Source organism: Acomys minous, assembly GCF_964271855.1.
Source record: "Acomys minous genome assembly, chromosome: 12".
NCBI lineage: Eukaryota > Metazoa > Chordata > Mammalia > Rodentia > Muridae > Acomys > Acomys minous.
Window position 1 is genome coordinate 90,820,072 of NC_140493.1, and position 20,997 is coordinate 90,841,068.

At 46.8% G+C, this 20,997-nt stretch overlaps 1 protein-coding gene across 3 annotated transcripts in view; it reads right to left on the reverse strand.

Moving 5' to 3' along the window:
- The window catches only part of IKZF3 (IKAROS family zinc finger 3), an 84,344-nt gene that overhangs the window by 14,392 nt on the left and 48,955 nt on the right, over positions 1-20,997 (reverse strand). For all 3 annotated transcript variants that reach the window (XM_084751114.1, XM_084751113.1, XM_084751112.1), the window contains exons 4-6: positions 13,159-13,416; positions 11,828-11,995; positions 7,514-7,630 (exon numbers count right to left, since the gene is read on the reverse strand). In XM_084751114.1, coding sequence (XP_084607240.1) covers positions 7,514-7,630; positions 11,828-11,995; positions 13,159-13,416 — 543 coding nt within the window. The remainder of the gene's footprint in view (positions 1-7,513; positions 7,631-11,827; positions 11,996-13,158; positions 13,417-20,997) is intronic.

The window sequence follows — 20,997 nt, forward strand, 5'->3', positions numbered from 1 at the left end:
AAGAAGAAAATGTCATTAGCGTAAGAAAAAAGAGTTAAAAAGCAAATGATAGCTGCAGAATGAGACATCCCCAGGCCTAGTGCACGCACAGATTTGGGACTGGTCAGCACTCGCTGTGTAGTTGAGACATTTGCTGTGTGAAGAACAGATTCCAATATACAGAAACGTCACCCCTCCATGGTCTGTCCGACACATGATCAGAGAAAAGGACTCTGGCCACCTTCGCAGAAAATGAATGGCAGAGAAAGACCTGCAAGGCGGGACAGTCAGACTGGGCCTGAGGGAGTCAGTGCCAGATTTTTTTTTTCCCGAGATAGGGTTTCTCTGTGTAGCCTTGGCTGTCCTGGACTCACTTTGTAGACAAGGCTGGCCTCAAACTCACAAAGATCCTCCTGCCTCTGCCTCCCGAGTGCTGGGATTAAAGGTGTGTGCCACCACGCCCGGCCTCTTTCAGCTTTCTTACTGTCCTTACAAGAACTCTCCATATAAGGCTCCATGTGATTCTTAAAAATAAGTAATAAAAGGAAATCTGTCTTCAAAAGTGAAAACAAACAAACAAACAAACAAGTATAGAGACAATACTAACATTAATTAAACTTTGGTTCTTGTCAAAAAGTAAGTCTTGGCTCTAAAGAAACACATCCTTACTTCTGGTCCAGCCGTCAACAATGGTTTATGTAAATGAAAACACTGTGTTCAGGAACCAGGGGCCTAAGAGCGTTCAGACTCGGTAAGGTCTTTGGACTCCGGCACTTGGTGACAGAACACTGCTACTGAGTGAAGTGGGTCAAATTCTGTTCAGGCCAGGGACGGATTCAAGTGACCAGACAGGAAATGATCACACATATTATTTCCTTCATGGTAACCACCGCCAGATGTGGCACTACCCAAAGGCCCTTGAGCAGAGAGATGAAAGGCAGAGCCTGGAACTTGAAGCCGGTTTCCACGCCAAGTGATTATTGATTCTCCCTTTTTCTTTTTTCTCTCCCCTGCCCCCTTTGGTTTTTCGAGATAGGGTTTCTCTGTGCAGCCTTGGCTGTCCTGGACTCACTTTGTAGACCAGGCTGGCCTTGAACTTAGAAGCAGGGGAAAAGGTGGCCTAGCCATGTCTGTACGCTAGGAGCATCACTCTGAGAGGATTAGCGCCACCACTCCTGTATCTGTTATTGAAATGATTTCGATTGAAATGAGGATTAAAAAAAAAATACTTGGGGGAATTTTTACTTTTGACCTCACTTTACCATTGTGCCTTGTCCCTTGCGGTCCGTCTTCTCACAGTCAAATCACAACCTAGGACCCACCCTGAGCGTGATGCCTTAGATCCCCCACTTATCTCTTAGGAGTCCCCGCTCTGTGTTTTACCAAAGTCACCATCAGCATCAACAGTTCTGTGGGCACACGCAATCAACATCCTCTACGTTTGGGAGGATGCTGATGCATGGACCCATTGACCTAAATAGCTGTAATTAGGGCATGTCACTAAATGGCAGCCTTCTGAGATAGCATCACCTTTTCTCATTCCTGGTTAACCCACCAAGCTGGTCTTAACAGTCATTTCCAGATTAAGTCTCACCGTGTCAGGCAGTGACCAAACGGCTGACATTTAACAAAGTAACATTCTGGAGGGTTCATAGGTGGAAAGATAACGGAGGAGGCACGAGTGAAGGCTTTCCACAGCTCGGCTTAGGGGGACATACCCCCTGCAAGAAATCAAGGGGCTCCTTGCTCGCTGCACCCCTCCCCAGATCTGCTACTCAGAACACTGTCTCTCAGATCCCAGCTCTCCCATACCCTAGGGACTGAGTTTACATTCAGACTCAGCTGCCTTCAAACTGCCAAGTAGATGACAAAATAGGGTACACTCATACTCTCTTTCCTAGACTGCGTGCCTTTTCACCTCTGAAGCGTCAGACAGCTGATGAGCAAAATCACCTAACGGGCACCTTCTAAACACCAAGTCAGAAGTCTGAGTTAGCTGGCCTCCGGGAATTATTTAGAAATCATGCTCAAAAGACGAAAGAGGAGGCCTTCTGACTTCTGGTCCTTCCTCTAACTTTAGGACGCCACCGTCTATTCACGCAGTCTAGACTTGTTAAGTGGAGGAAAATGAATTTGGCAAGATAGCAAGGGAGGAAGATATGGGTTTAAATGATGAAACAGGAAATCCGTTCCTAGGTGGTGTTTGGCAGTTTAATGTTGCCAGGGTCGGGAGTGGGGAGTCCGGGATGGTAGATATTGGCGTATTTGGTTCCTGAGTGGGCACAGGGCAGGACTGCAATGCTAGATCAATTTCTCTTTACATTGTTTGTCTACTATATGGTAGGTAGGTGTCAATTTTTTTTTAGCAACAGATTTTAAAAGGCATATTGGGGAAAAAAAATAAAACGTCAATGAAAGTCACAATTACAGAAGTAATCTACTGCCTTTAAGCACCCCACAAGCTTTAATGATGCTTTTCAAAAAAAAATCTAAAAGTAATTGTAGCTTTGACTATGCGATCATGTTTTACTTTTGTTTTTTTGCAGAATCCTTCATTAGGGCTTGAAGTGTTAAATGGAGCTTAAAGCAGCCATTGCTTCCTGTCTCTTCTATGGTGTGGTCAGCAGCTAATAGAGACGGGAACCAAGTGGAGCCCTTGTGCAACAAGATTGTCTAACAACAGATTGCTATCAAAGACAAGGCAGCTTCAAACAAAAAAGTCACATGAAACTGTTGCCCTGTGGAGCAAGCAAGATGAAGAAGATGCTAGGGAAAGGGACTTGATTTTTTTTTTTATTTAACTTGTAGAAAAAAAAGTGTGTTACATTGTTAAAAATCCAACTTCATCTCAAAACCTTTGTGCTTGCATTTGGTCAACTAAAAAAAAAAATGAATTCCTGGATTCACAAATAGACATAATTATTTATTCACTTAGGGTTTTTTGTTTTCTTTTTGACAGGGTCTTCCTATACAGCCCTGGAACTGTTTATGTAGAATCTACACTGTAGACCACGCTGGCCTTGAACTCACAGCGATCCTCCTGCCTCTGTCTCCTGAGTGCTGGGATTAAAGGTGTGGGTCCTGTTTTAGGTCATTAATTTCTAAGTGTCATTTTCGGTGGCAGAGTGCTTGTCTGGAATGCGCTCAGTCCTGGGTCCGAGTGTCAACGCTGCAGACAAAAAGCCTTGTTCTTGCTAGAACTGCTGATTACTCACAGCAGGTTTGGCTCCAGGTATAATTTGTATGAAATGAGGTCACGTGGACATCATAAAGGTCAAGGAGCCCATGGTCATCTGCACTCCATTGGGCAGCAGGACCGGAGTACAGTGACGCTGTCACTCACAGCATCTGGGCTGAACTCATCTGAGCTGAAATAACTCATGTGTGTCTGTTATTAGATTGGTACCTCAGTGCACTGTGCGCTCTTCAGGGCCGGGGGCTTAGCTTTCCTCATCCTTGCAAACAGTTCTGGCCCGCGTTGTGGCACATACAGAACTGAACCGGCAGTGTCTTGAAGAAAGGGCCTGTCACTTTGCACTGGCATTCCTACAGGGCTGGTCTTTACTCTGAGGCCCCTTCCAGGAAGGCCAGCTTTCCAGGACAGGCAGCGCTCTCCCTAGCTGGGCTCTCATACAGGGTCTTGGCTATCCAACTTAAAATCCAGGGTACCGCCTCTTGGGTAATCCTGAGTAGTTGCCACACTTAGCTGCACTCTGACTTGAGCAAGGTGCTTGCCGCATGAGTGCTCCATGCACTGGAGCCTTGGAATAGCCTTTTAGAAGGGACAGGAGGAATGAAGGCTTAGCATGTACCGCACTGGGGTTGGGGACACATATAGCTACTTGAGTGCTTAGTCCGTACAAAGCCCTGGCTTCTCTTCCCCACACTGCATCTAACTGGGTGGCACACGCTTGTAACCTTAGTATGGAGAGAGGCGGAGGCAGAAACCAGGAGATCAGGTTTAGGGAAAGAATTCAATGTGTTGGTCAGGGGTCAGATAGAGCACTGTACTCGTACTGGACTCCTAGTTTCAGGAAGGAAACGGAACGGAAGGCACAGAAGGAGTGGCATCAGTGAAGGGCTGGATCTCAGGGGGAAGTGTATGAGCATCATTTAAAACCTAAGAGACTCAGGGATACAGCGCTGGCGTGCAGTACTCACACTTGATTAACCCGTGACTTTACCCATTTTGTGATTTAAAAAAAAAAAAATCGAAGGCGGGTATGGTGGTGCACACCTTTTAATCCCAGCATTCAAAAGCAGAAGCAGGTGACTCTCTGCAGGTTCAAGGCCACCCAGGGCTACATAAAGAGGCCCTATCTCAAAAGAACAAAACCAAAAAAAAAAAAAAAAAAAAAAAAAAAAAATCAAAACTTGCTGACTTGGTTAACCCTTTACTTTTTGCTGAGACTTAAAATATATTGCATACACCCATCAAATAGTCCTATGAATGCAAATTAGCCTTTAGCTCAGCACTTTCTGAGCCATCTAGCACTTCTGAACGGCCTAAATACTTCTTTTGGTAACTTTTAAAACTTCAAATTCCTAAAATGGCATGGGGATGTAAAGTAAAAGCTATTTTACAAATAATCATCTCGAACATATTGCATATGGGACAGAACTTGCTGATTCTCTCTCATCTTTCCAGGAGAATCGGGACACAACACACACACACACACACACACACACACAGAGAGAGAGAGAGAGAGAGAGAGAGAGAGACAGAGACAGAGACAGAGACAGAGACAGAGACAGAGACAGAGACAGAGACAGACACACAGACTAGTATGTGCATATGTTGCTGTATTTCTTTTGCTATCTAGATAGTATATGATCACTGAAATATAGCTTATTATTCCCCAAAGTGGAAGATAAATCTGATATCTATTGATTGCTGAGTAGAAAAGCACAATGTGGTAAATGCATACAACGGACTCTTTCTCAGCTGCAAATACGCAAACCCCAAAGCACCACATTTATTAGAAGAAGCAAGACTTAAAAGGCCTCACATAACTGGGCGGTGGTGGCGCACACCTTTAATCTCAGCACTTGGGAAGCAGAGTTCGAGACCAGCCTGGTCTACAGAGCAAGTCCAGGGCAGCCAGGACCACACAGAGAAACCCTGTCTTGGGGGTGGGTAGGGAAGGCCTCATGATTTGATTGCACTTATGTGAAGTATCTGGTAAGGGAAATCAGTAGAGATCAAAATTAGGTGAGATGTTGCCATGGAGGGAAATAACTACATGTAAGCAGACAGTCTCTCTTGGGAGTTGTAAAATGTCTAGCTTTATTTATTTATCTTTTTTTTTTTTTTTTTTTTTTTTTTTTTTTTTAAGACAGAGTCTCTCTACACAGCCTACCTTTCCTGGAACTCCCTCTGTAGTCCAGGCTGGCCTGACACTCAGCTATCCACCAACCTCTGCCTCCTGAATGCTGAGATTAAAGGCATGTGCCGCTATGCCTGGCTGCTATAAAATATGATCCGCAAGTAGGGTGTGGCCATCATGCCTTTAATCCCAGCACTCAGGGAGACAGAGGCAGGTGGATCTCTGGGAGTTTGAGGCCAGCCTGGTCTACTAAGCAAGTCTAGGACAGCCAGGGCTGTTACACAGAGTAACCCTGTCTCAAAAAAAAACTAAGTTGTATTTTTTGAGACAGGGTTTCTCTGTGTAACCTTGCCTGTCCTGGACTCACTTTGTAGACCAGGCTGGCCTCGAACTCCCAGAGATCCACCTGCCTCTGCCTCCCGAGTGCCGGGACTAAAGGCGTACGCTGCCATGCCCGGCTCCAAGTTGTACTTTAAAAACAAAACACTCAGCCAGACATATGCATGCGTGCACACACACACAAACTAAACCAAACCAAACAAGCAAACTAAAGTTCTAGTGATTTTTTTTAAGATGGTCTCACCAGATTTTGACAAGTCTTTCCTTTCCCACCTCTAAAGTGAGAAGGTAGGATTAGATGTTTCTTTTATGTTTCCGCTTAAGACGGCAAACACTCAGCTTTAGCTGTTTTTTTTTTTTATTATTAAGGCAGCAAGCCCTCTAGCAGCGAGAAGGAAATGAGAGCCCTTGATAAGCCCCAAGATGCCATCAGAGTGAGAGGCAGAGGTGAGCGCAGATGCACGGGCTTCCGTTGGCCAGCTCCTGAATCAGGCTTACACCGAAGCACGCATTTCCTTCCACTCCACAGGAGTGAACCCACTCAGGGGTCCCCACTCTTTTCCTAACCCTCACACTGCCGCCACACTCTCATCACTCCGCGTTAGGGTGCTCAGAGGCTTCCCCGCGCAGTTAAAGCTGCCAAACCCTGAAGTCCACAGGGACCACTTCCCATTCTAAAAGCAAATAACCGGGCCCCCACGCCTACCTGAAGTACCAGGCCGAGGGCCGTACAGGAAAAGCTTTAGGCCGATCCAACCAAAAGATGAAAAGGAAAGAAAGCCACACTGGACACGGAGGACAAGTGTAGTATTTCAGCCTGTGTCCAAGAGCTATACAAGTCAACCCTCTGGAGAGACCAGGAAACTCCTCAAAGCCAAGTGCAGACAAGGACATCACCTTTGGGCCCCCGTGCAAAGAAAACCCTTGCACTTTGTAACTGATTCTTCCTGAAGCACTCCCCAGCTTGTACCCTCTGACTCTGATACTGCTATTCTAACGCTGTTAGGCAATCCTGCTGGCTGTACCCCTGAAAAATATTGTTTACGGACTCAGAGCAATGTCACCCCCATCACTGCCAAGACTTGCCACAGATTCCTAACTGGATTCCCCAAGATCTATCTAACCTTGTCCTCCACACGATCGGCTCCCGGGAACTAATCAGGGTGATGACTTTCAAATGGGACGCCTGTTGATGTCACCTGTGTGTGCTCGAAGATTCTCAGTTTCACTCAAAGGCCTTTACAATCGCCTCCAAGGCCTGATGAGATCCGGCTTCCGTTTCCCCTCTGGCTTCATGTCCTGAAGCTCACTCTGTTCTAGGCACACAGGGCTATCTTTTCTTTTTTGTTTGTTTGTTTGTTTGTTTTTTGTTTGTTTTTTTGAGACAGGGTTTCTCTGTGTAGCCTTGACTGTCCTGGACTCGCTTTGTAGACCAGGCTGGCCTCGAACTTGCAGTGACCCGCCTGCCTCTGCCTCCCAAGTGCTGGGGTTAAAGGCGAGCACCACTACCACCCGGCTCTCACAGGGCTATCTTTACATTTCTTCAAGTTGGAGTCTCAAGACCGTTGTGTGTACTGATCCCCAGCGACTGGTGGGGCTCACTGCCATGCCTTCCAGTCCATTAAAATGTTGCGTGGTTTGACATCTTTCCTGGCTGACCCTTTCCCTTCACTTCCTGCTCTATTTTTCTCAGAAGCATCCGCTGTCTTTCCACCTCGCTCATTCGTTCTGTCTATAATCTGTCTCCACCACTGGCGAGGGGGCGGGGATGGGGGATGGGCGGGGGATGGGCGGGGGGGGGGGGAGGGATGGGCGGGGGGGGGGGGAGGGATGGGCGGGGGCAGGGGAACGAGCACCGTGCAACTCACCAGCGTCCCCCAGGTCGGAGTTCTGAAGATAGGATCTGCATCGCTCCTTGTGCTCCTCCAGGGAGCTTCTCTGCTTGTAGCTCCTTCCACAGAACTCACACTTGTAGGGTTTCTCGACTAGAAGGAAGACACAGGCACTCAGGGACCCTGGCTCTGAGAAGGATGTTCTCTGGGAATGAGGCTGCTGGCCCAACCAGGGCCGCGCTGCCAAGTCTGTGTTGCTGTTAGATCTGTTCAGCTGAAACAAGGCTACAACCTAGGAGGGACTGCCAGGACAGTAGATGGAAGGTGGTCTTCTGCAGAGGGAAGGCTCTGGAGCGGATGACTGCCCTTTCTCTCAGTGTCTGGATTATGAGTTAAATTTTGTGTCTTTTTTTTTTTTTTTAAACAAAAACAGGCTCCAACACTTAAGAGCACTGGCTGCTCTCCCAGAGGACTGGGCTTTGGTTCCCAGCACCCACAGGGGGTTCATGCCAGCTGTAACTCTAGCCCCAGGGGGAGGGAAAAGGGAGGGGGAGAGAGAGGGGGGAGGGAGGGAGAGAGAGAAAAAAAGAGGGAGGGAGGGGGGGGGCACAGGGTTATTTATTCTTCAAGGAGGGTAGTGTGGTATAAAAATAAAATGGGGCCAGGTGTGGTGACAGGCACTTTTTATTCCAGCAGAGACACGAGGCTTTTGGTGCGTTTGAGCCTAGCCTCGTCTACATAGTGAGACCCAATCTCAAAAGCAAAACAAAGCAAATTATTTGGGAGCCTTACTACTTGGGCTTGAGTGATTGCTAAGTGGTTAGGGCAGAGGATCTGGGTTTGGTTCCCAGCACCCACTTGGCAGCTCGGCTCCCCACCATCTGTAGTTATACCTCCAGCGTCCAGGGCGTCTGACGCCCTCTTCTGACATCCTTGAGCGCTTATGTAGGGAAAACACTCACTCACATAAAACTAATTGGAGTGGGGTGCCATCCTTCCTATTTTATGACGTCCATCCAACCGTAAGGAACAACATGGTCTGTAGGCATCGCGGTCGGGCTAGAGACCCATCAAACACCCGCATGTTGGGAGCGTGGCGCCATTCTCGTCAAGTGGCTTCAAACAAGTATGGCCAAAACAGGCTAAGTAACAAAGAATTTTTTTTTTTTAATTATTTTATGTGCATTGGTCTGCAGGGGTTAGATCCCTTGGAACTGGATTTACAGACAGTTGTGAGCTGCTGTGTGGTGCTGGAGACTGAACCCGGCTCTTCTGGAAGAACAGCCAGTGCTCTTAACCACTGGGCCATCTCTCCAGCCCCAACAAAGAATTATTTTTCACCAGGTGGGGTGGTGCACTCCTTTAATCCCAGTACTTGGAGGCAGGGGCAGGTGGATCTTTGTGAGTTCGAGGCCAGCCTGGTCTACAAAGAGTTTGAGGACAGCCAGGGTTATTACACAGAGAAACCTTGTCTCGAAACCGATCCCCCCCCCCCCCCCCCCGCAAAGAATTCTTTTTCTTTTTTTTTTATTCACCTTTGTTTTATGTGCATTGGTGTCTTGCCTGAGTGTGTGTTTATGTGAGAATGTCAGATCTTGGAGCTACAGACAGTTGTGAACTGCCATGTAGGTGCTGGGATTTGAACTCAGGTCCTCTGAAAGAGCAGTCAGTGCCCTTAACCACTGAGCTATCGCTCCAGTCCACAAAGAATGTTTTAAAATATTTATTTATTTTATTATATATATAGTGTTCTGCTTGCATGTACACTGGCACACAAGAAGAAGGCACCAGATCTCATTATAGATGGTTGTGGGCCACCATGTGGTTGCTGGGGATTGAACTCAGGACCTCTGGAAGAGCAGACAGTGCTCTTAACCACTGAGCCATCTCTCCAGCCCCTCCTCAAAGAATATTTTTAATAGTAGAATTAGGAGTGAGTTGCAATAGGCAGACATAGTGGCACACACCTTTAATCCCAGCACTCAGGAGGCAGAGACAGGCGGATCTCTGTGAGTTCGAGGTCAGCTTGGTCTAGACAGTAAAATCCTGTCTTGAAAAACCAATCAAAAGTTTTCTCACAAGTCTGCCTATATGGAAGCAAGGTTTATTTTTATCTGGTCTGTTGATAAAATGTAACTTTAAAAACATTGCCAATGTTTTAGAGGCTGAAGTGTGCTTTTCCTGTTTTCCTTTTGTTACCCATGGATCTAATCTGGTGCTTGTGGATGCCAGGCCTCGGGGCTACCCTGAGTCTCCAGGCTCCATCATGGGATGTTTTATTTCCCAATGCCTCTTGCTTTGGGAGTAAAAGCATCCTCAAAAGATCCTGGTGAAATCCCAAACCAAAATAAAGTACAGGTTTGCAATGGCTAAACATGTTATATTTCTGCGTAACTCGGGTGCTCTGGAGTCTGTCTCAAAATATCCATTGGTTCTGTGTTTGAAAATGCGGGAAAGGAGAGAGATATTCTTTTTTTTTCTCCATCATACCCATTCCTAACTTGTTACATTGACAAATGAGCTAAAAGGAAAGAGAGAGAGAGAGAAGAGAGAGAGAGAGAGAGAGAGAGAGAGAGAGAGAGAGGAGAAAAAGAAACCCCATATGACCTGTTGTGGGTTTGCTGAGGTTGGCTTCTTTAATCTTACTCTGAATTAAGAGGAGTTTTGAGATTGGGGCTGGGGTTTAGTCAAAGCAGTAATGTGGACTGACATAAAAACAAACCTCTCTCTCTCTCAAATTAAAATTTTGACAGATAACATCAAGAACACGAGGTCCCAGTTTTGAAAATAAGACTAGCTTTATTTTTCTACAAGGGAAATTCTAAATGTTAAAAAAAAAAAAGTGTCATCTTGCTTGTTCAAAATAAGGACTGAAGAGAGCAAGGCGGCGCGTGGCTTTTTAAGAATTCTAAGGTGCTCCTAGAGCTTAAAAATAAGTGGGCTGAGGAAGGGGAAAGCTGGGGTTAGGAAATTTAGCCAGAAACTGGGTAGGGTGGTGCATGCCTGCAGTTACAGCACTCAGAAGATAAAAGCAGGAAGATGGCTACAACTTTGAGGCTAGCCTGGTCTACATAGTGAGTTTCAGTTCAACCAGGACTACAAAGGACTCTTATCTCAAAAAAGAAAATAAAATGAATAAGAAATTTAGCCCAAGGGTTGGGGATTTAGCTCAGTGGTAGAGCGCTTGCCTAGCAAGCGCAAGGCCCTGGGTTAGGTTCTCAGCTCTGGTGAAAAAAAAGAAAAAAGAAAAAAAGAAAGAAAGAAAGAAAGAAAGACCATTTGCTGGGCGCACGCCTTTAATCCCAGCACTTGGGAGGCAGAGGCAGGTGGATCACTGTGAGTTCGAGGCTAGCCTGGTCTACAAAGTGAGTACAGCACACCCAAAGCTACACAGAGAAACCCTGTCTCAAAAAAAAGAAAAGAAAAGAAAAGAAATTTAGCCCAGAACAACCAAAAAGAGCCTCAAATAATAATTTATATCTTATTTACATTTTTCTTTTTTTTCAAACAATTATGCAATTTTGTTTGTTTGAGTACATGCATGAAAGAATAAGTGTTTGCATGGCCAGAGGTGTCAGAACTCCTGGAAATGGAGTTGAAGTTGACTGGCAACAGATGTGGGTGTCAGGAATGGAACTCTGGTCCTCTAGAAGAGCAATATGTGCTCTTAACCACTCAGCCATCTCCGTAGCCCCTGCCCCTCTATTTACATTTTACAATAATTTACAAACTGTACCAAGTTTTTTTTTGTGTAGTTTTGTGAATAGAACACTGGAAAATGTGTGTGTGTGTGTGTGTGTGTGTGTGTGTGTGTGTGTGTGTGTGTGTGTTACGCCTGTGCGCGCATTCACAGGCACACACATTAAGAAAATAATCCTTAGCCGGGTGGGGTGGCGCATGCATGTAATCCCAGCTCTCAGGGAGGTGGATTGCTATGAGTTCGAGGCCAGCCTGGTCTACAAAGTGAGTCCAGGACAGCCAAGGCTACAGAGAGAAACCCTGTCTCGGAAAACAAAAAAGAAAAGAAAACCATCCTTTAATAAAGTGTACCATGAAAATACTGATTGCGGCCATTTTTTTCCTCTCACAAAAAAGAATTGCAAAGGAGCTGTAATTTGTTTGACTGCCGTTCTTCAGACACAAGAGCGCTGAAGGAACGGTCTCCACCGAGGCAGACGGAGAGCAATTAATGCCTTAATGAAAGTGCAGTTAGCCCTAGAGGTCTCTGCTGATGTTAACTCTTGGGGTGGGGGCGGGGGCAAGGGAAGGAGGGTTGACAGACTGAAGCCTCCACGCTTAACTCTTTCTTGTTTCCACTATGTGGAACGCTCGCTCGTGTTCCTCACTTACCAGAATGTGTCCTAAGGTGTCCCGTGAGCGCGTCTCTCCTTTGGCATGCGTAGTTGCAGAGGTGACACTTAAAAGGTTTTTCCCCCGTGTGCAGCTTAATGTGGCGGAGGAGGTTACCTTTCTGAGTAAAAGATGCCCCGCACTGATTACACTGGAACGGGCGCTCACCTTCAGAAAGGGTGGAAAAGGAGATCTCTGATCACAAGGTAAAGAGGAAACACGTGTGCACAGCTTAGAGGCCTAGGGGCGAATGCCCGCCTGTGGGTGCTTCTGCCCACAGTGACATAGGTCACTCACGCGGGAGCTGCGTTTGGAGGCGAGAGCCTTGTGGAATCTTCCCCCTTGAAGAAATGAGTGCTCCCACTCAGAGCAGCTCCCGTAGCTGTCATCTTGCTCTGAGTCAGCACCAAAGAAAGGGACACCAAGGGCAGGCTAGAGGTTTCTCTATTTCTTGACGTCTGAATGCAGTTGCCTTTGAAAAAGAACTCACATATTCAAGTCGTCTTCTTCTTCTTCTTCTTCTTCTTCTTTTTTTTGAGGCAAGGCCTCACTATGTAGCCCTGCCCTATAACTCACTATGTAGACTAAGCTGGCCCCAAACTCAGAGAGATCCACCTGCCTCTGTCTCCTGAGTGCTGGGATTAAAGTCTTTGTTTTGTTTGGTGGTTTTGACTCTCTCTCTCTCTCTCTCTCCTTTCTTACTGACAGGGTTTTCCTCTGTAGCCCAGGATGGCATGGAACTCAGGGTCATCCTCCTGCTACAGCCTCCTGAGTACCGGGGCTGAGGTGCAAGGTGTAAGAAGGTGTCAAGGCACCAGTCTTTCTTTCAGAGAGTCCCTGTATCGTATGGACCCTCCTGACTGAGTGTGACTTGCTGGCGGGCCTTCCTATGGACTCTATTTCTCTCTGTGTGTCTCTGTCTCTCTGTGTCTGTGTCTGTGTCGCCATCTCTCTCCATCTCCAGGGTCTCACAATATATCTCTGGCTGTTCTGGAACTTGCTACGTAGACTGGGCTGGCCTTGAACTCAGAGGTCTACCTGCCTCCTGCCTCCTGGGTGTTGGGATTAAAGATGCGTGCCACGATGCCAGGCCTTCGCTAGTCTCATTTTTTTTTTTTAATCCTCAGTATTTGCAATGTGGTCGCCAAAGGCCCCCGGGGCAAAGCAAGAACAATGCAAAGAGGGTGAGAGACATTAGAGTTAAGCGGAAGGCAATGGGGAAATCCAAGAAGAGAGTCGAACCCCACCACCTTCCTCACATAGCTGCACGAGGGCGGGGGGGGGGGGAGGGGGGGCGGGGGTTTGAGAGTGAGCAGAGGAGACCTGTTTACCGGTATGGCTTCTCTTGTGGACCATCAGGACGTTGAAGCTGATGCAGGACAGGCCGCACACGTCGCAGTTCATCTTGCCACCGGGTGGCCTGCTGCTGTCGTACGGGACGTGTCTCTCCAGCTTAATGTTTTCATATTCATTATAGTCCCTTGTGTAGCTGTAAGGAATGTCACCCTCTTCTGCGTTTCCCACGGGCTCCGGCTTCAAGACGCTCTCATCTCTCTCGCTGTATTCATCTTTCACTTTCATCGGTTCTTCTGCAGGGGACACAGAGGCAAGAAGTGAACAAATGACTGGATCTGAAAGCTGTGAGCAGCTCGGAGAAAGAGGACCCCACAGCTGATAACTAGACGCAGGGGATGCTCACGGGATAGCGTGTACATACAAAAGCAAGGAAGCGCCCTGAGGGTGATTATTCACTATTTGATTTCAGAATCACATGTAGAGCAACACACACACATACACAGACGGCAGAGTCTTAGGCCATCTAGAAGATTAGAGATAACACGTTTTTTAGCTGTGACAACCCAAAGAGTCCACGAAACAAACATTTTGAAGAGCCTGTCCCTAGCCCTTAGAGAGAAGAAAGATTCTCAGATCTTAGTTTCAAGATGAGCATATTTTGATGCTACAAAGGTCGCTGTGCCGACCACTAAGGTTGAGAGCTAAATAGTGAGACCGTTCTTCTGAGTTGAAGGCAGGCTTTGCCTCCTTCCTTCTGTGTGAACTGCACACAAATTCTCTGTCTCTCTTGGAAGCGATAGAGACGGCACTGAAATCAGAGGCAGTGCTGGTGAAGAGCGCTGAGGAAGACAAAAGGAGAAATAACCGTTTCCATTGATCTGCGTGAGCTGGGGGTCTACCCAAATCAGGGGAAGACATATATAGACCTAATCTAAGTAGGACAAAACTCAAGACCCTAGATGCATTAGTTATGGGACTGGACTTGAGAGAGAGCTGGCCCATGTAAGTTGGATGACGCAGTACCACTCTTTGAAGGGCTGCTGCCCTGTGAGGCATCCTTTTTGCAGGTGGGTAACAGAGACTGGGAATGGGACTCAAGTCTAGACAAGCATTCTGCTTCCCAGGGCCTTGTCAGCCATGCTGCATTACACACATCAGCTCGTGTGTGTGTGTGTGTGTGTGTGTGTGTGTGTAGGTCAAAGTTCGCTCTGATGTCACTTCTCAAGAGCTGTTCTTTTTTTACCTTGTCTTTTGAGCCTCTCTCTCTCTCTCTCTCTCTCTCTCTCTCTCTCTGGGACCTGAGGTTCCCTGATCAAGCCAAGCCTGCCAGTGAGTACCAGGGTCCTTCTTGTCTCCCCCTCCCTCCCCCTCCTCCACCCCCTCCCCCCACCCTCCCACCCAGTGCTGGTATTACAAGGGCCTGTCATAGCCAGGCGTGGTGGCGCACGCCTTTAATCCCAGCACTCGGGAGGCAGAGGCAGGTGGATTGCTGTGAGTTCGAGACCAGCCTGGTCTACAAAGTGAGTCCAGGACAGTCAAGGCTACACAGAGAAACCTTGTCTCAAAAAAAAACAACAAAACAAAACAAACAAACAAACAAACAAACAAAAAACCAAGTCCCTGTCATGATACCTGCCACTTTCCTTGGGTGCTGGAGATCAAACTCAGGTTTTCTTTTCTTTTCTTTTTTTTTTTTTTTTTTTTTTTTAAAGATTTATTATTTATACAGTGTTCTGCCCACATGTGTGCCTGCCCACCACAAGAAGACATCAGATCTCATTACAGGTGGTTGTGAGCCACCATGTGGTTGCTGGGAATCGAACTCAGGACCTCTATCTAGAAGAGCAGACGGTGCTCTTAACCTCTGAGCCATCTCTCCAGCCCCAAACTCAGGTTTTCATGTGTGTGTGGCCAACACTTTGCCAGCCGAGACATTGCCTAAGCCCTCTAGAACCCTTTTAAGAAGAACACAAGACATGGTGTGGAAGGCGAGCAGGACATGGTGGCATGCACCTTTAGTGCCAGCACTCTGGAGGCCCAGGCGGGCACATCTCTGTGAGTTCGAGGCCAGCCTGGTCTCCCACAATGAGTTCCAGGACAGCCTAGGCTACAAAGTGAGATCCTGTCTCAGAAAAATAAAATCAAACAACAACAGAAGAAACGGAGAGGGCAAGTTTATATATTAACCTTCCCCCCTAAGGGGGGAAAACCCCTCTTAAAAAGTTGCCTCATGAGACCAGCATTTGTAAGAGATTCTCATACATAAAATGTGCTATGTGAGCGCTTACTCTTTCAAACTCTGAGTTTTTAGACACTGGAAGCTTTACTTCTCCACAAAGAAATTCAAATCAAGAGAATTTAGAGCAAAAGAGGATTTCAAGATCAGCTAGTCCAACCATTTTTTTTTCCCCTCCGACAGGAAATGTGGAAGCAAAGAGGTTTCAGCCATTTTCCCAATTGTACACAAGGTGGAGAGATGGCTCAGTGGGTAAGAGCACTTGCTCCTCTTGCAGAGGACCTGGGTTCAATTCCCAGCATCCTCATGGTGGCTCTCAAGCACCCATAGCATCAGTTCCAAGGGATCTGAAGCCCTCTCTTAATTTCCACAGAAACACAGATGGTCACAAACATACTATCAGTCAAAACATCCATGCACATAAAAGAAAATGAAGAAATCTAAAAAAAGAAAGAAAGAAAGAAGAAGAAGGAGCTAAACATAAAGTATCAGTTAGTTGGATTGGACCGCATACACTCACATTAAAAAAAAAAAGTCTAAGTGGCTGTTTAACAGCTCTATTCCACACCCTTCCTTCACCGGGGTAGATGTAAAAACCCAAAACACTCTGAAAAAAAAAATCATGATATTTTTAAAAACTACATCCCTTCCAAAACACATCAGAAGTGTTGATCCCACTGCCACAGGCGGAAGTACAGCAGCAGCTGCTGCACGGGGCTTGCTGCCTTCCACCCCAGTTTCAATTTTCACTTCTATCAAGGTTACCTTTCATCTATATTAACTGTGTTTGCTTAATAGAGCGAGAAAAGGCCTAACCACCGCTGGCAGAGCCACGGCCACCACGATGTTCCACTGCTCACCACAGGCCACGGTTCACAACCTCTTGACTGCTGCAAATGGGTGGTGCAGAATAAGCCCAACCCAGGCCACATTTGCTTCCCTGTGCATCCCGGTTAGATAGGAGTTGATTTCTGTGTCCTGCACTTCTCTCTCTCTCTCTCTCTCTCTCTCTCTCTCTCTCTCTCTCTCTCTCTCTCCCTCTCTTCCTTCTTCCTTCCCTCCTTCCCTCCCTCCCTTCCTTCTTTCCTTCCTGGATGGACCTTGCCTATTTTCATACGTAATCTGTTTCCTTGAGTGTCGTTTCTTAACTATTTAAGGGAAGTGTGCACCCAAGGCTGGTGTCCTCCTCTTTGCCTCTGTCGTTCCAGCTGTGGGCGGGCGATGTCCCACCAAAGCTTGAGTGCACTTCAGTTTGCATGTAGGCGTTTAAAAGAACCTCAACGGAAAACAGCCTTCTACCGAGAACCAAAAACAGCAGATTGAAAGGGCCAGCCGAAAAGAACCCTTTTCACTTTGGTTAGAAAATGTGCACGTGCAGTGGTGGCGCACACTTTTAGTCCCAGCACTTGGGAGGCAGAGGCAGGGGGATCTCTGAGTTTGAGGCCAGCCTGGGCTACAGAGTGAATTCCAGGATGTCCAGGGCTACACAGAGAAACCCTGTCTTGAGAAGAAAGAAAAAAGAAGGAAGGAAGGAAGGAAGGAAGGAAGGAAGGAAGGAAGGAAGGAAGGAAGAAAACATGGGCATGACTACACTCAGGCCACCAAGTGACATTGTTACAAAATAGTTACAAAGTGACAACGTTGTTACAATGTGTGAGATCTTTCTGCAAACAGAGGACAGCTGCTTTGTTTGGCATGATTTTGAGGCCTGACCTGGAACTCAGTAGCAGGCCAGCCTGGCTCATGGTCAGAGCCTGGCTTTCCAGTCCTCAGCTGCAGAGCCAGGAAGACACTATGTAAGATGGGAAGGAAAGGAAAGCCTAAGATGGGGCATTGGAGACGCATACCCAACGGCTGCACCAAGGAAGTTCCTAGTATGGCTGGCTCCTACCATGAACGACCTAGGCGACTTCTCTGCAATGGTTACTGGGGCTCAGCAGCTTTACAGGTGATCATGGAAAGGCAAGCAGAGGTGCAAACTCAAAAATGCGAGAAGCGAAGGCCTGACTAGGATTCCTGAGAGGCCCAAACCAGGAAAGGCACTCGATTCCCTGAACGAAGAGCTCCCTTCCCTACTTTGGGAAAAAAAGATTTGTTGGAGCCAAAGAAAGGAATGCAATCTATTAATGCTCTAGGGAATACCACCAAGATTGCCTACAATCCAACTAGCAATCTTTAACTCCAAACTGATTTATCCTAAGAGGGGGTGCTCGCTTCTTCTGGTCTCCAACTCTGGACACTGTGGTGCGGAAACTCTAGACTGAGTCGGTCATTCAGGCTTCAGAATTCTCTGGGGCAAACTCACTTTTCCTCCTCCTCCTCCTCCTCCTCTTCCTCCTCCTCCTTCTTTGGTTTTTGGTTTTTTAAGACAGGGTTTCTCTGTGTAGCCCTGGCTGTCCTGGACCCACTTTGTAGACCAGGCTGGCCTCGAACTCACAGCGATCCGCCTGCCTCTGCCTCCCGAGTGCTGGGATTAAAGGCGTGCGCCACCACGCCCAGCCTCCATGTTCTTTGCTGTCTATAAGCCTCGCATCACAGAGAACCGAAGCCCACCCTCTCTAATTGCTTTCTAGTCAGATTTACACCCACTGCTCCTAGCTCCTCACAGTTCCCTGTAATCTGGCCTCTGCCCCCATACCTGCCATGGACCCTGTCTGCAGTAATGACCTACTCATTCATAAACACAGTGCGTTCTGGCATGCCGTTCCCTGCATTTCTTACTACTCCCGAGCACAGGCCACTGTCTCTTGTTTCTTGTTCTTCTGTGCTCCTATTTCTTCAATGAAACTGCACCTCTTTTCTGATGGTTCCTTTCCCCACATTAACCTCTGAATACTTCTCTATGGCGATTTCATCTGTTCTTAAGGCTCCAACCGCTGCCTCCTAGGATAATCCCCAAAGGTATACAGCTCCAAACGCGACTCTTTTCTCCTCTTCCGTTCTCTTTGCAAATCTTCTAAAGTCAAAGCATCTCCTCCCAGTCCTCAAGCTACAAGCCTCGCGTCGTCTTCTGTTTTTCTTTGTTTGGGCCCCACGTTCCAGGACTCTCCAGTTCAGTCTACACCTAACCTCCCTCACCGTTTCCCACGCCCCATGTCCTCTCCTGTGATCTGTAGCCTCCATACTGTTCACCTTTCCAGCTCATCTTGGGTACCATTGCTTGTTCTAAGACTATACGCTCTGGTCATGTCAGGGCTCTGCCAAAACTCTTGAATATTCTTCATGGCCAACAAAATAAAATCCAAAAGGCAGAAATAAAACTAAAAGGGTCTTTTGAGAACTGAGCCAAGCTTATCCTTAGGATGCTGGCTTTTCCTACTCCAACATTTTTATCCAACTAAACATCTAAGCATCCTTGGTTTGTTCACATTATTTCCATTGACTAGACGGTCTTTCTCTAACATTGCCTAAAGCCCAAATCTATATATGTATCTTCTTTCTTTCTTTCTTTCTTTCTTTCTTCTTTCTTTTTTTGGTTTTTCAAGACAGGGTCTCTCTGTGTAGCCTTGGCTGTCCTGGACTCATTTTGTAGACCAGGCTGGCCTCAAATAAGAGAGAGTCTACATGTAGAAGAAAGAACAGCCGTAGAAAGAAAGAACAGAAGAAAGAACAGGGAAAAGGGAAGACATACTGAAGGAAATGATGTAATAACTTGGTTTTAGAAGATATATAAGCCGGACGTGGTGGCGCACGCCTTTAATCCCAGCACTCGGGAGGGGGAGGCAGGTGGAGCTCTGTGAGTTCGAGACCAGCTTGGTCTACAAAGGGAGTCCAGAATAGCCAAAGCTACACAGAGAAACCCTGTCTCGAAAAACAAAACAAAAACCAAACCAACCAAGAAAAAAAACAAACAAAACAATAACAACAATAAAACCAAATAGAATACTCCTTTTTTTTTTTTAAATCATTTTCTTTTGTAGCTGGCTGTGGTAGCAATTGCCTTTAATTTCAGCACTTGGGAGGCAGAGGTAAGTAGATCTCTGTGAGTTTATGGTCAGCCTGATCTACAGAGTTAGTTCCAGGGCAACCAGGGTTTAATGAGATCCTGTCCCCTGAACAACAATAAAATACAAGACAAATTATTTTATTTAATGTGTATGGGCATTTTGTAGGCATGTGTGTCTGTGCACTATTTACATGAGAGGTGCCTGTAGGTGTCAGAAGAGGGTATCAGATCTCCTGGAACTGGAGCTACACATAGGAGTGAGCCACCAAATAGGTGCTGGGAATCAAACCTAGGTCCTCTGGAAGAATAGCTCATCCTCTTAACTGCTGAACCATCTCTCTCTGTCCCAAATTCCCCTTTAAGGCTCCCAAAATCAAATAATAACAACAATCAAACTAGCCAGGCACGGTGCTATGGGTCAGTAATCTCTGTACATTTGCCTAGCATTCATAGCGTCCTGGGCCTAATGTAGTACCACCAGAAACAGGGTTTCTCTGTGTAACAGAGCCCTGACTGTCCTGGGCTCGATTTATAGACCAGGCTGGCCTCGTACTCAAAGAGATCCACCTGCCTCTGCTTCCTGAGTACTGGGATTAAAGGCGTGCACTACCATGGCCCTGTGTGTTTGCGTGGTTTTAAAACAGATATTGTGGCGCCAGTGAGGTGGCCCCATGGGTAAACGTGTTTGCTATGCAAGCGCGAAGACCAGAGTTCGATTCCTGGAACCCTCGGGGGAAAGAGAGAACTGTCTCCTCCAAGTTTTTCCTCTGACCTCCACACGGGCACGGTAGGGTGTGTGTTCCTTTACTCCCCATGTCCCACCAAGAATAAGACAAAATAAAACCTGGATATTTTGGGAGTCTCACTTTGATGTATTAATTGGGGAGAAGGGCCTCCATCACCTGAGCTAGGTTTAGAGGCATGTGCAACCACACCTGGTGTAGGTGTGGGTGCTGGAGAGCCGGCCGACCCTGTGGGTGCCAGAGATGAACCCAGGGCTTGGTCCAAGCTAGGCAGGAGGCAGCTGACCTACTGAGTTACACTGCCAGCCGGTCTGAAGTCGTTTGGAAAGTGAATGGTTTGTAATGTGAACAATCTCCCGCGTGGTTTTGTAACTTGTAACCTCATTGTAGTTAGATCAGGTTTCTTCGGCAATTGGGATTGACTCTTCAAACAGTCCCGAGAAGCTTCTTAGGCACTAGCAAGAGTTTATTTCTTAAGTCAGGCGCTGGGTCTCTAGCCGCTCGCTTTATTAGTGCTCTTTAAGCTGTAAATTTAATTATAATCTGCCGTTTTTGTGTGTGTATGATCTATTTCATAATAAAAATATTAAAGGCTTCCTAAGTAAATTCCGTATAATTGAACTCGCAGAGAAAAGAACACAGCAAACCACAAATTGCTGATAAACGTAATTGCTATACATTCCCAGAGGGAGGAGGGGTTGTCTAAATTGAATCTAACCCATAGGAAATTAGATTAAACTTTCTAAAGGAGCTGCTCTGGGGGACCATTGTTCCTGTCTCTGTCTGTGTTCAGGAGGCCGCTGAGGAAGATGGCACACACTGACACACACACCCCCTGGAGAGAATTTTGTAGGCTGAGGAGAACAAAGCTTTGGCTCACTGGGGCTGATGCACATGGTTTCACTTCCTGGGGTGATGGTTATCACTTGAAAGGCTTGCACTCCACAGT